The 14734-nt window shown below is 39.5% G+C and overlaps 1 protein-coding gene across 1 annotated transcript in view; it reads left to right on the top strand.

Annotated features, from left to right (window-relative positions):
- col27a1a (collagen, type XXVII, alpha 1a) overlaps positions 1–14734 on the top strand; it is an 87248-nt gene that overhangs the window by 35210 nt on the left and 37304 nt on the right. The window contains exons 12-26 of the mRNA XM_036587661.1: positions 218–262; positions 4591–4644; positions 7046–7090; positions 7591–7644; positions 7820–7864; positions 9057–9110; positions 9744–9797; positions 10000–10053; positions 10151–10204; positions 10601–10654; positions 10764–10808; positions 12850–12903; positions 13903–13947; positions 14033–14086; positions 14288–14341. Of these exons, the coding sequence (XP_036443554.1) occupies positions 218–262; positions 4591–4644; positions 7046–7090; positions 7591–7644; positions 7820–7864; positions 9057–9110; positions 9744–9797; positions 10000–10053; positions 10151–10204; positions 10601–10654; positions 10764–10808; positions 12850–12903; positions 13903–13947; positions 14033–14086; positions 14288–14341 (765 nt within the window). The remainder of the gene's footprint in view (positions 1–217; positions 263–4590; positions 4645–7045; positions 7091–7590; positions 7645–7819; positions 7865–9056; positions 9111–9743; positions 9798–9999; positions 10054–10150; positions 10205–10600; positions 10655–10763; positions 10809–12849; positions 12904–13902; positions 13948–14032; positions 14087–14287; positions 14342–14734) is intronic.

Here is a 14734-nt window from a genome sequence, read left to right as displayed (position 1 = left end):
ATTCCACATTGCTTCTGCGACACGTCTGGGATGTACTGCAGCATTATGCAGACGACGTGAACTCTTTGGCCTGATAACATGGCTGCTGAAATGAAAACATTCTGCATTACCCAAACAATGTACAGGTAGTGTGTATGTAACAAACCCAATGCAACTAACTAATATTTTAATGTCAATATCTCTCTCCTCTCTCTCTTTTTTCTCTCTCTGGTTTCAGGGTAGTCCTGGTTCTCCAGGGAAGAGGGGCAAGATGGGTACGCCGGTAATGTTTTGTCTTAACATACTTTATTAAGTGTGTGTATGTGCATGTGTGACTGAGTGTGACAGAGAGAAGCAGAAAGAGAAAAAGGTTTTGTGTTTTTTGTATTTTAGAAGTGATTTATCCTAGTGTGTGCATGTGTGTGTGCATGTGTGTGCATGTGTCTGTGTGTGTCTGTGTGTGTTTGTGTATGTGTGTGGGTCTGTGTGTGTGTGTTCATATTTTACAAATATAAGGCCTTAGTGAGTATTAATTTATTTGTGAGCTAATGCTAATATTAGAGCTGCATTAGACTGTGACGACTCGTGGGCATCTACACAAGGTTTTTTGTCCACAGTGGATGAAGTGCCAACATGATTGTTTGTTAGGGTAACACTGAGAGCAGAAATGTCTTTTGTTTTTTGGTTCTAGATAGCATCAGCTAGACCATTTTAAAACAGTTAGCGATACACCTGCACTGCCTCTATCTCATTAACCCATTCATGTCCATACTGGAATTTTTAAATTTCGTTTACTAGAGCGGTTCTTAGCTCTCTACTGAGCACAAATCTGACAATAAAATCAAAAATGGTCAGACAGTTTGGCTGCACTGTCCGATTTTCTTAATGTTCTTTGTTTAGTCTTTGGTCCAAGAGGGTTATTTTTTGTATAGCTTACATATTTTCCTCAAACGTTAATGTTTATCACAATTTGGCCAATTTTAATGAAATGATAAAATGGGCCAATATCTCAACAAATCACCATCAACATTAAATTGCCACCTTACACAAACACATACACACACACACACACAGAACACACAGAGAGTGTATGTTGTATTGGAGAATCCTATACATTTCAATGGAAAACAACTCTTAAGTCTATTTCTCTTAAATTCTCCTTTTTAGTCTTCCAATCACACTTATCTTTAAACAGACACTCATACGCCAAACACACACACAAGCCGTTGAAGCGCAACTTCTTTACTTTTCTTTTTTCTTTTAACTTTGCTAACTTTTTTTCTTTTCCACACACACGCGCACACACACATACAATGAGTGACTATTTAGTGTCATATGAGGCCTTTTTGAATATTTCTAAACAATTATATACAGAATTACCTGAAGTTACACTTTGTATCTGCACTCACTGTCCATTTTATTAGGTCCATTACGTAGGTGTACAGTTACAGACTATAGCTCATCTGTTGCGCAGTTTATCAGTCCCCCTCGACCCTGCTCATCATTGCTCAGTTTCTGACCACAGGGCTGCTGTTATCCAGATATTATTTGGGTCGTGGTCCATTCTCAGAACAGCACTGACACTGACATTGTAGTGAAATAGTAGTGTACAAGTGGTATGGGCTGGTATGAGTTTATCAGACACAGTGTTGATGCTGAGGTGTCACTGCTAGGTTCAAAGTGGTCCCCAAATACCCAAAAATATTTAGCAAACAGTGATCCTGTATAATGAAGGTCTAGAGGATGGCTAACACAATCCATGAAGGGAGATACATTTATAGTACATTTACAAGATGTACCAACAATGTAGGTGCATCCAGTAGATGCAGGCTACATGGTGTATAAGATTTTAACAACAACGCTGTGACCAGTGCACTCCAGCACCATGCACACTACCATGTCAGCATCGGTGCTGTGCTGAGAATGGACTACCACCCAAATAATATCTGGACGATAGCAGGCTTGCGGTCAGAAACTGATCAGTGATGAGAGGGGTAGAGGAGGCTGATAAACAGTCCGTAATTTTACATCTAAATAGTGGAGCTATAAGGTAGATGACCCTAATAAAATGGACAGTGAGTGTAAATACAAGTTAAGTTTACCTTTTGTAATTCTGTATATAATTAATCAGAAGGGCCTAATATGACACTAAGCAACCACCAGTTAAGAGTGTGTGTGTTTGTGTGGAAAAGAAAGAACAAAGTAAAGACGTTCTGCTTGGAATGTATGTCTGTTGTGTGTGTGTGTGTGTGTGTTGTGTGGTCATGTGCATTTGTATTGTGTATGATTGTGTGTTTTAAAGGAAAGCGTGAAATCATTTATTGTCTCTTTTACAGTTCCCCCTTCCTTTGTTTTTTCTTTCTTTGTCTGTTTTCTCTGTTTAACTCTCCTTCTTCTGTCCATCTCTTTCTCTGTTTTTCTATCTTAGCCCTCACCTTCCTTGTTTATTTTCCTCTCTTCCTCAGCCCCTCATTCTTTTCCTTTCTCTTTCTCTCTCTTTGCATTCTCTCTGTCAGTCTGTCACAACATCCCACAGAAGCTTGTACACACACACACACACACACACACACACACACACACACACACACACACAAAAGAGGTAATGAGAAACGCATATGTGAGAACAGATTCTCCAGTGTCTGGTCTGTCCCCATAAACAACTCTAGGAAGGCTGTGTGTCTGTGTGTGTGTGTGTTTGTGTGTGCACGTGTGTGTTTATGTGTTTGAAGAAAATTGTAAAAACAAAGACTAAAAAGGAGGATTCAAGAGAAACACCCAGTTGTCCTAATAGAGAATGGCCTCACATTGAAATATATATAAATATAATTTGTGTGTGTTTTTGTGTGTGTTAGGTGGTAATAAAAATGTTGCAAAGTAAAATGACAGTGATGGGTAACTTGCAGATATATGTGATGTATGTGAGAGAAATCATTGACTACATCAATTTTTACACATTTCTCCTTGTTTTTCCACAATACCAACTGAAATATGAAACATAAGGGTTAATAAAATTTTCAGACATTGTTTGCATTGGCAGTCCCACATGGTCTGATGAAAAATCTTTGATGAAAAATTTTTGTCAAACAGAAAAAATCTATGGCTAATTTCCTTATTGTACTTTAGACGTAAATGGGTTAGTCATGTCCTAACACTGGAGTTTCTGTCTGCTTTAACCCTTTCAGATCCAAATTATGTTCCAGGACCTCAGAAATATAATCATTCTCTAGTCGTATCCTTAGTGCAACCATTAATAGTGATCAGTAAAATAGCATGTTTTTAAATACTGTTATTTAATAGTTATTTCTGATGTCCATCCCAAAAATGTGTCCCAAAAATCAATATGTAATGGTTTGTAGAGTTTTTTTTTATAATTCAGAACAGTTTGAATTAAGTAAAGTGATGCTATAAAACGTTATGTATTTAGTTGCAGAACCTCACACACATTCTTGCATATCTATGCTAAGAAAGGTATTTACTGACCATAGATGTGCTTGTGTGCAGATGCATATGTGTGCACATTTAGTTATAATATACTTAATTGCAAATACAAGCAAAATTTTACAGTTTGCAGTAGGGCTGGGTGATTAATCAAGTTCAACCATTATGAAAACAAGATAATCGAGATAAAATAATACATTATCATCTCTTTCCTTTAGAGCAGTGAGCTTACACCCCTCCCTACTCATCTAATTTATTTTTGTTTTGTTTATTTTTATTTATTATTTAAAAATTGTTAACATATTTATATAGTATATAAAATATTTATACATTTAATTAATATATTGTTATTTATTTAGAATTCTTGTACATTTTTTATTTGTTTTTCAGTTAAATTATATTTAAAGTTCAAGAAAATCCACTGCTTAAATGATGTTTCCAAAGTTGATGAGTAATCGTGTTGAAAAATTGTGATCTCAGTGTTGACCAAAATAATCGTGATTATGATTTTTGCCATAATCAAGCAGTCCTATTCTCCAGACGTTTTAAAAAGGTTCAGCATTTCATTGTTGTTTCATTGTTGCACTGCATTTTTTTATCCCAGAACACGTATCGAATGCCACAATCGTGATTTGAGTATTTGAATTTGGTCTTAAATCACATTTGATGCTGCTTGGAAAAATAACCTGTTGATGCCTGCAGACACCCTGTATAGATCGTCTGTCGGCTCTCAAGCAGACACAAACACACCATCGCCATGATCTCTGACCTCTGACCCCTGACCCTCACAAGCCTGCTGTGTCAGCAGGTCTCCGTCCATTGTAAGAATGGTGTCATCAGCAGAGAACACACACTCTGTCTCCCTGTTCATACGTGGATGTATGGTTGTTACTGGTGCACAAACACGCAAAATAAAATACGTGAAACTGGACACACACTGACGGCTTGGCTGTAGCATGAACAGTCATATTTGTGTGTGTGTGTGTGTGTGTGTGTGTGTGTGTGTGTGAGTGCTGTACCGAAGTGTGGTACTACATGAGAGATAAATGGATGATGGTGTTCAGATCTGCTTTCTGTTGCTGTCTCTGACTTTCTCTCTATCACTTGCTGTCTGTCACTCTCTCTCTGTCTCTCTCTCATTATCACTCCATCACTCTGTCTCTCTCTCTGCAGGGCTTCCCAGGAGATTTCGGTGAGAGGGGACCACCAGGAGCTGACGGGGAGCCAGTAAGTGAGACCCCCTCTTGTTTTCGTTTGCTTTCTCTTTTACAGTTCTCTCTTCATTTCTTTTTCTTTGTCTGCCTGTCTGTCTTTTTTTTGTTTTCTCTGTCTTATCCCTCAGTGATTTCTTTTTTTCCTTTCTTTCTTAATCAGTCACTTGTACTTTTCCTTTCTCTCTGTTTGTGTTCTTTCCTTTAGTCTGTCAGCACTTTTTCTTAAAATAGACCAAAGACTGAGGGAGACAACAACATCCCACAGTCGCTTGTACACACACACACACACACACACACACACAGGAGATAATGAGAAAGGCATATGTGTCTGGTCTGTACCCCAAAACATGCCTAGGCAGGGAGTGTGTGTGTGTGTGTGTGTGTGTGTGCTTTGTTGTGGAAATTATTGATGACTTTAATAGGACTCCAGCATGTGGACTACTGTTTTTTACACCACATTCTGATATAAAGCACGCTTGGCTGTGCTCAGTTTTCCATTAGCCAACACATCACTTAAGTACAAACACACACACATACACACATGGCTTAAGTTTAGGGACACATAGACCTTTGGAAATGTTCTACCTGTACTCTCTCTCTCTGTGTATGTGTATGTGAGTTGTGTATATATACAGCAAATGTGTAGAGAAGCAAAACACAGCAGTACACTTGCATTTATGTATACAGTTCAATGAATGACAACAAATATTTAACGCCGATAAACACCTGCACAGTACTGAGCTTTCAAACACACACATTTGAACAAATACACCTACACTCAATGTGTATGTATGTGTATACATACATTGTGTGTGTATATTAATTGTCACATGCTTTTTGTCATATGCTAGCAATTTGTTCAAATGATATACAGTAATCACACCTAATTTTACATATTTACCAATTTACATCTAAGTAATTTTGATGTTTCATCTGGATTGCTGCATTTCTGGGATTTATTCCCCTGGATTTTTCATCTCCTTTTTGTCACAGGATAATAGTGGTCAATGCGTTTATATTGTGTTGTAAAAAGTTGTAAAGTTGTAAAATATGTCTATGTATTTGAAAATGGGGGGTTGTGGAGGGAGCAGTACATTTGGTTTTTAGAGTGAAGTTCCCCTAGACAAGGCGCAAAAGACCTCCTTGAATATTATTTAATATTATATAGACATTATAAAGACACAAAGTTGTGCCCTGGTGTTTCACTGATCAGCTACAATTAGTATTGCGTGCTCGCTGTAGCTATTTTAGTTATATTAGTTATAAATATGAAACATTTTTAGCTGTCTTGCTGGAGATGAGCTTGTATAAAAGCTTAGCGGCTCAGCAGAGTTGCATTCACACCTTTTAAGCTCTGTAATGTGTAATGTAAACATTTGCACTTACCAGTTATAAGTTGAATGCCATTGCTTTGTTTAAACCGATTGTCATTGCTGTAATAAGAATAATAACTATACTAACAGTAGTAAGACCATTAATTTAATTTGCACAATATCATTATGTAATTAATATACTCACAAAATTGACATTTCAGCTTTTATTTTATTGTCATTTGTCTTTTGTCATAACTTTTTCATTAAAATGGAATTATACGTATATATTTGATAATAGTGAAACACAGTGGCTGTGCAGAGCTGACAAACAGTTCATCTAGTGGAACTTTGGTAGAGCTGTGCACCAATGGGATGCTTTTGAACAGGGCCCCACCTCAGGAAGTATTTATGAGAAGCCCCTCCCCCTTTTCACCGCTCTGTCTCGGGCCTTCTGTCGAAACAGGAAGTGCCGCATTGCGCACATTCTCATTTCCTGTCTCCAGCAATCCCTCCGTTCCTGACAGGAGGATTGAAGCAACCTTTTCATTCTTCCATCACACCAGGGATGGCGGAGGAAATGGGTTCAGCACGGCATGGCAGAGCAGCAACAGACTAGCTCTGTGTGCTACGGCACACAAACATGCATGCATAAAAATGCACACACACACACACACACTTGTATGTGTGAGTAGGTATGCATAGACACACATATGTCTATATATATATATATATATATATATATATATATATTAACACACAAGACAAAAATACATGTCAAAAACACACAGACACAGTAATGCACCTGTGTATAAATTAGATAAATGAGCAAAGCACAATTCCTGTATATACAAACACAAATACATACACAAATATGTTAATGTGCCAAGCAAGCACATAAACAAATATGTCCATTCATTCTGAACATGCACCCATTTTTCACCTATGCACACACACACACACAAAACTCATGAACCAACACTGAGTCTCTTTCTTCTATTTGCTTATTTGAAAAAAAAATCCAAACCTTTTACTTTCAGTGTCTCTCTCTCACTCTCTCTCTCTCTCTCTCTCTCTCTTTCTCTCTCTCTTTCTCTTTCTCAGGGCGCTCTTGGTGCCCCTGGCCCCCCTGGAGTTTCTGGCCTGATTGTGAGTACATAAATACTCATCATGTCAAATATATAAAAAGACTTTTGTCATTTATTGGAACTTGAAAATCAAGCAGTAAAAAATCTACACTGTTCTTTGTAAGACAATAATAATGGTACAGAATTGGTTCTATTTACTTGGACTTGGAGCTCAAGTTGGAGACATTCAATTGCAAGATTCTACACAGCTGATCTTTAAATTTAATTTAAACTCGAACAGCTGGAAAGAATTTAGTGAAAGTGTGTCATTTGGCATTTTGCCACATTCTGTAAACTTGTGCTTTGTTTAATGCCTGCCTGCAGCAGTTGTGTGAAAGTGGCATCGAAAATAAAATTCCTAGATGCTGATGTGGTTGTACTACATTATGCTGATTTCAATCACCAAGTATATTAACTGAACATATAATGACCTTACCAAATAATTATCCATTTTTGGAACAGAACTGGATAACATATTTCTGTGCTGCTGAAAGAATGACATAATCTCTCACCCTCTACCAGGGTGACATGGGCCCAGCTGGTGCAGTTGGTTTGCCAGGACTGGTTGGACTGAAGGTTAGAAGCCAACATATGCATTGCACACACATGCAAATGGCAGTATAGCATAGCAGTATTTTCCCCCTTTTCTGAGATCGCTCTGGGATTTATCTCAGTCACACATGCAGACCAGTTGTGTTATGTGGATGTGAGGTGGGTGTATGTAACCTGTGTTTTATGTCTTTTGCCCCAGGGTGTTCCTGGGAATATGGGCGAGCCTGGACTGAAAGGTGATAAGGTGATCTGAATGCTCTTATTGGCCTGTTATTCTGCAGCATGTGATGGAATTGCTCCCACCCTCCTCCCCCATTGACCAGCCTGTATTGAGCATGTGCTTTCAAAAGTTCACCCAGGGGTTCCCCAATAGAATATGCTCAGAGAGCTCTTCCATTGGTCAGTGAGGAACAACAGAACATATCAGTTCTGTTACAACTGAGTCAAGTTGTTTTAAATGTGTGTGCATGTGTGTCTGTTAGTCTTGTGGGCCAGACGCAATCTAACAAGAATACACGTCTGGGGACAACCTGTCCGTGCTTCTTTAACGTTCATAATGTAGTCAATAACACAAGCAAAACAAGCTTGTGAACAAAAGCTATCGTCAGCCAACAGCACTGTTTTCCCTTGCAAGGGGTATTTTTTTTATTTCATATAATGTGTTCTTAGAGCCTGTGGCTGAACACACCTACGTGCTTAATTGGAGTTTATTCCAGGGCACTTTTCAGCCAACCTTACTTACGTTAGAGCCGTCACGAAGTGTTGCACAGGTTTCGAAATTACACACTGTTCCCACTCTAATAACTGTACATCCGGGGTGCACAAATCCGGTCCTGGGGGGTTGGTGAACAACACAGTTTGGTGATTTACTTACTCAGATACACCTGATTACACCAATCTGTTAATTGGTTTAGTGGGAGTGTTAGTATAGGGAAACCTCCAAATTTTGCTGCCCACCGGCCCTTTAGGACTGGAGTTGTGCTGGTCTACATTCTCTCCCATATTCAGAGTTTTTCACGGTTGTCCCCAGACGGTCACATTACAAGATCACGTCTGGCCCCGCAAGACTATGTGTGGGTAAGCCTATCCACAAAGGGTCGTTGTCGATCCAAGAATTTGTTCCAGCCAATCAGTTGCATTCACACTTTGACTTTTTAAAGTCTTGGTTGATGGCAGTTATTCCTTGATTATTGACAGCGTGTTACTCTTGCTACACTTGAACTGAGTGTGTGATACTGTATCTGGAGTGAAAGCTTGCTAACCGTTTAAGCATGAGTATAGGGTTCAACTTTCTAAAAAGTACTTTGAAAACATATGAATTCTCCCTAACTAAGAAGGCTCTCTCTACCTCAATCACCTTCTCCTCTCTGTCTCCCACATTCTCTCTCTCTCTCTCTCTCTATCTCTTCTCTCTCTCCCTCCTCCCTCTCTCCCAGGGTGATGTTGGACTTCCTGGAGATCAAGGAGAGATGGGCTTCAAAGGAGACAAGGTGTGGGGTTTAGGTTGAGGTGTGAGCCATTGTAGTGTTTGGTATACAATGGTATTGACCAATGACCATCTTTGGGCATACAGAGTTAATTGTTTCTCCTAGCTCCTAGAACAGTAGAAGACCTCCTCTAAGGTGGTTTACTCACACATTTGAACCTTGAATGATGATGAACCCAATAAAACCAAAGATGGTTACTAGCTAGAGGAAAAGTAATAGCCAAAACGAAAAGGCTGAATATAATTGAATCTTAAATATCTTTAGTATGTCTCAAAGGTGTATGATCTGGATGCATGTATTTTCTGAGCTTAGTGTCTGACAGTGCCTGATTTTGTGGCCTTTAGCACAATGCCACTTTGCAGACTTTCAAAATGTCATGAAAATGATTTGCAAGAACTTTCAGAATTAGTGATTGGAGGATTTGCTCACTGAGAGCATCATGCGCCAGCAGTGTTTAGTGGAATAATAGAATGACTTGAAATGCAGGCATACGTCTAGTAAATCATGGACTTTACTGGCAGTATATTTAGAATAATTGCTATTTACCATATTTCACACACAAACGTATTATTAATGTAGGTGTGTGTGTGGGTAGATAAGAGTGCTGTAATTTGACTGCGTGTCCACCTGTTTCAGGGTGTTCAGGGGTTGCCAGGGTTGCCAGGTCTACGTGGAAAACCAGGACTTCAGGTGAGTTTTTACCCACAGTCTCTAAGGCTGCGTTTACATTGCTATGCTTGTTGTTTAGTTCTGATGTTTTTTGCTCAGATCCAGTCTTTCTGGCTAAAAGGTTTACATTTGTGTATACAAGGGACCCATATCTGTCAATATTGTGATTACACTGACTGTGTATGTGTGTGTGTGTGTGTGTGTGTGCACGCATGTCTTCCAGGGCAAAATAGGAGAGAGAGGACCTGATGGGGTTGCTGGTCCTCCAGGTCCTGAGGTATGACTTAAATCATATTTTTGTTTTAATCATATGATCTGGTCATTTGTGAATGAACTAACAACCAATACAACATTTGCCATTTCATTGAATTCAGGGTTTTCCCGGAGACATCGGACCACCTGGACAAAATGGTCCTGAAGGACCAAAGGTTAGTATGCTTGTAATTTGTGAGCAATTGTGGTAGTGGCTGTTTTGCTATGGTTATGGGTGAGGCTTTGGGTAAATGCTTCATTAGTCAGAGACACTGCTAAATTGTTTTTTCTAAATACAAAAGCCTTGCATTATTGCAAATGATACTGCTAATGCTGGAAATCAAAAACCCAAATGTAATGCAAGCTCTATGTGAACATTTCTGTGTCTGATAAGTGACTTTAAGTGTAAAACGCTGGGAGATTGTTGATAAAGTTGAGTCACGTGTAGTGGATCACACCATATAAGATTCATATTGGTGTGTCATATTGGTCAAACTTACTGTAGGCCTGCTGTAACCTACCTACCAAAGTTGTGTTTGTAAGTTGTGTCTGTTTGTGTTTTCTCCACGTAGGGCAAACTAGGAGCGAGAGGGTTACCAGGACCTCGCGGAGCTCCAGGATTAGAGGTGTGTGTATATTTTTGAGAAAAAGAGAAAGAGAACATGCAAAAGAGAACTTCACCACATAATCCATCATCCAAATGTTGTGATCAGTCATTTTGATTTCTATTACCAGGGAGAGGAGGGGCCTGTTGGACCACCTGGACCGACAGGACTGGAGGTGAGCTCTGATTGGCAGGTAGTAATAATATGCAAATGAGGATCGGTCTGATCATATTTGCGTGTTTGTGTGTGAGTGGGTGTGGCTGTGTGTTTTTGGATGTTTGTGGATGTGTTCGTTTTGATTCTGAACACTTTTCATGTGGTTTGTTTTTAGCTCCTTACTTTCACTGATGCAACTTTAATTGCCCTGCTTTCTTTCTGCATTATAAAAACCAAAATTACATTCCATCTAATTAAACCATGCAGTATCTGCATTAGACCACCAGATGGCACAGCGAGAAACTGAAATTTCAAAATGGCTGACCAGATCCTAGCCCAGGTATTTCTAGTCCTGCTCCTGAGAGCTTCCGCCCAGCACTAAAATAACACGCCTGGTTATAATGTAAAACTCCTGGTGGTGATATTTAGTTTTTCTGACCTGGATTAGTTCTGTTAATTTATGGTTAGAGCTAAACCAGGAAGGATGTCCTTCTCTGAGAACGTGGCCAGAGCACTCGTCTTATCATCTTACATCATTTTGGTCTTACTTCTCTGGTGGAATTTAGTTTTCTAAACATTGTGAACCATCTGACTGCAGCTGGACACGCAGTGTACGCTGTCCATATCTGTGGAGGATTATTTAACAGAGATCCATTGCTGCCGCATGACATGGCTTTAATCCATACAAGTTTGTGTGAAGTTGAGTCAAGAGTTCTGTCAGGTATAAGAATCTTCAGCTGTCCCACTCCTGCTCCTTCTTTTCTAAACACATTTTCTGGTCAATTTATACTTTGTTTTATAATAAACAAATACATGAGGTTGGAGAGAATGACATTTTTTTAAATATTGTTTAAATTAAAAAATAAGTAGTTACACAACGGTAATGAATACCTAACATCCACAACATACCTACATCTGCAGACTGAACCATGTCTGCGACAGTGAAACTAACTTACTTCACTTAAGCACACAACAGCACTCAATAAGCTAATAAATAAACTTTACTCTGTGTTGTGTTTCTCCTAAATGCACAACACACAGTATCAGTTCACTCTTGCTGTGTAAAAGTATATTCATAATTGTTGGTACAGCCACCACAGTACTGTTACCACCACAAGCTTATCCACAGTATATAGCCAGATCAATTTCTGAACACAGCCCTACGTGTAATTATGCAAATATTTTATTTTCTGTCATGACAATATTTATTTATCATTAAGAGCTAAATGGTTAAATTGGTTTACCAGAGTTGCATATAACAGTCTTTATACAGGCAGACCACAACACATGCTGGATTTTTGTCTCCTTGGGAAACACTGTTCGAAAAAAAGTTCAAACATGCTTTACATAACATGGTTGATCTCTCTCCATGTCTACCTCCATTCCAAACTTTTTTGGGTTCTTTTCTTCTGTTGTTCTCATTTTTCATTCTGAACCAGCACCTCTTTGGCTGGCAGTTACACTGGGCTTTTGGGTGCCTGCCATCACTCTTTGCTCTTTCCTTTTTTTTTTTGCTCTTTCAGGTATCTGTTTTCCTCATTCCCTACTTTCTCTCGTTCTCTCTGTCTCTTTGTGTTTCTCCGTTGTATGGTCTGTAATGTGATATGTCGGAAGTGGTATTTCATCGTGTTCCAGTGTGTTCGCTGTGACCACAGTTTGTCTGCTTTTGTACTCAACATTACACACAGACACACAGTCGGGGGCTGCTGTCGTCAAAGAACACAATCATGCACATCATTACATTCCACTGGTTGTGTGTTCTGGTGGGTTTTGGACGTTTGTTGAACCGAGCCAGGGAAGTTCAAGGTCATTCATCTGTTTTTATGCCACAGCTCCAGGTTGAGTTTCCCAAAAACATCATAAAATAAAAAAGATGACTGAGCCAGTGTGAGACTCTCTCACAGCGAAGATGATCTTAACACTGGGATCCTTTTGGGAACTTGAGCCCTGGAGATTTAGAGCTCTGTGTTGTTTTGTTCAAATGTACTAAGATCGCTCTCCTGTCCTCCTTTCTCCTCTCCTTTTCTCCTTTTTTTCTGCCTCCTTTCATCTTTTCTTAGGGTGCTATGGGCAAACAAGGTTTCCCAGGAAAAGTCGGGGAGGACGGAGTTAAGGTTAGATCTCAAACACACACACGCACACACACACACAATGAAACCACAGGAGCATCAAAGTCAGGAACAATTACCAATACATTATCTGACCCTAAAGCAGCATTATGCAAGAATGGGTATTTTTGCTGGGGTCCCCCTACAGTTGCGGAGTGTAATTCACTTTTACACCACTGATACAATTTGCACTTTGAGCCCCCTCATGGACAGCTGTATAAGTGCATTTGTTGACAAGCTGAAGGATACAGAACCGGCAAAGACAACATCAGAAGTGAAAGAGCAAGTAATATGTAATATGCTAATAAGTAATATGCTAATAAGTTATTACTTACTAGTCCACCAGGAAGAAGGCCAGCTCAGCATCTGTCTTGCATCCTTTTATCTCTCTTAGATTTCTTGCCAACAAGTAAAATCCGGTCCAAGATTTACTCTTGTCCAATCTCTTGCTTGGCCACTCTCTCTTTTTCTTCTCCTCGCTTCCTCCCACAGCATCTTCTGCTTTGGTCTCTTTGCAGCCTCTGCCATGACGTCCATGCTGGGAAGACTGAGCTAGCTTCTTCGTATGGCTAGCTAAAGACCCGTAGTTGTTGGTGTTTGACGTGGTGTCATAAAGCGCTATGCAGTTCTCGAGAAAGATCTCATGCACAATCCACCATCTAAATGATTTTGAAGCTGTTATTTTAAACTAAAATTGTTACACAATGTTGCTTTAAGATGCAAGGCCATGTAGCAGCTTTTATTCTTTGGGTGCATGTAACAACTGACATTTAATCTACAAAAAGGAGCATATAACAGTCATGAAACATTGAAACATATAATATAAAAAGTCCAAATAGTTTGATGGGTTGTCTGTTCAGTGTGGGGCAATAAAAATTCAAATATGTTTGTGTTTTAAAATTAAATAACTAAATAAAATAGTAAATTAATAAATAAACAGATACATGCCTTTGCTGGTAGAAAGGATAGTGCACTCTTATGCACAGTGTAACTCATTTTTTTCAGGGTGAGCAAGGAGTCACTGGGAAGGCTGGGCCGATGGGAGAGAGAGTGAGTTTTTCCCACACCACAAATAGACCGATATACACTACTTTGTTTTGATGATGCTGATGATGTTACATGTTTGTGTATGTAGGGTCTGGTTGGCTTTGTCGGTCCGGTGGGGGAGCCTGGATTGGCAGGGGAAAAGGTGAGGGACACACAAGCGTGTGTCACACCTGTTGTAACATAAAATAGAACTACATACTAATATATGATATGCTAGTATGTATTGGTGTATAATGTCACTGCATAGCGTCATTATAGCGTACGGAAATCGGTTTGTGTCATTGATTAAGACAGATTGTGTGATTGTGTGTGCGTGTGCGTGCGTGTGTGGTAACTGTTTCAGGGTGATCGAGGGGAGATGGGCCTGCCCGGACCTCCAGGAGAGAAAGGATCTGAAGTAAGATCACACAGTTACAGCATGCACATACGTTTTAATTGCCATTTAATGTACTTTCCTAGTTTGACCCTTTGGACCAGCCTGAAGCCCAGCTATTCACACGCTGTATGTTGCTGGACAGAACACAGAATTTTAGCTCTTGTGGTTTTATAAGCGATATTTTCAGCACAGTTGACACAGTATTTAAAAACTCTGACAACACTGCTGTGTCTGATCCCCTTGTACCACACAACACACACTAACACACCACCACCACGTCAGTGCCACTGCAGCGCTAAGAATGATCCATCACCCAAATAATACTGGCTCTATGGTGGTCCTGTGGGGGTCCTGACCTTTGAAGAACAGGGTGAAAGGGGGCTAACAAAGTATGCAGAGAAACAGACAGACTAT

Source organism: Colossoma macropomum, unplaced genomic scaffold, assembly GCF_904425465.1.
Source record: "Colossoma macropomum unplaced genomic scaffold, Colossoma_macropomum, whole genome shotgun sequence".
Taxonomy (NCBI): Eukaryota; Metazoa; Chordata; class Actinopteri; order Characiformes; family Serrasalmidae; genus Colossoma; species Colossoma macropomum.
This window is presented reverse-complemented; position numbering and strand designations above follow the sequence as displayed.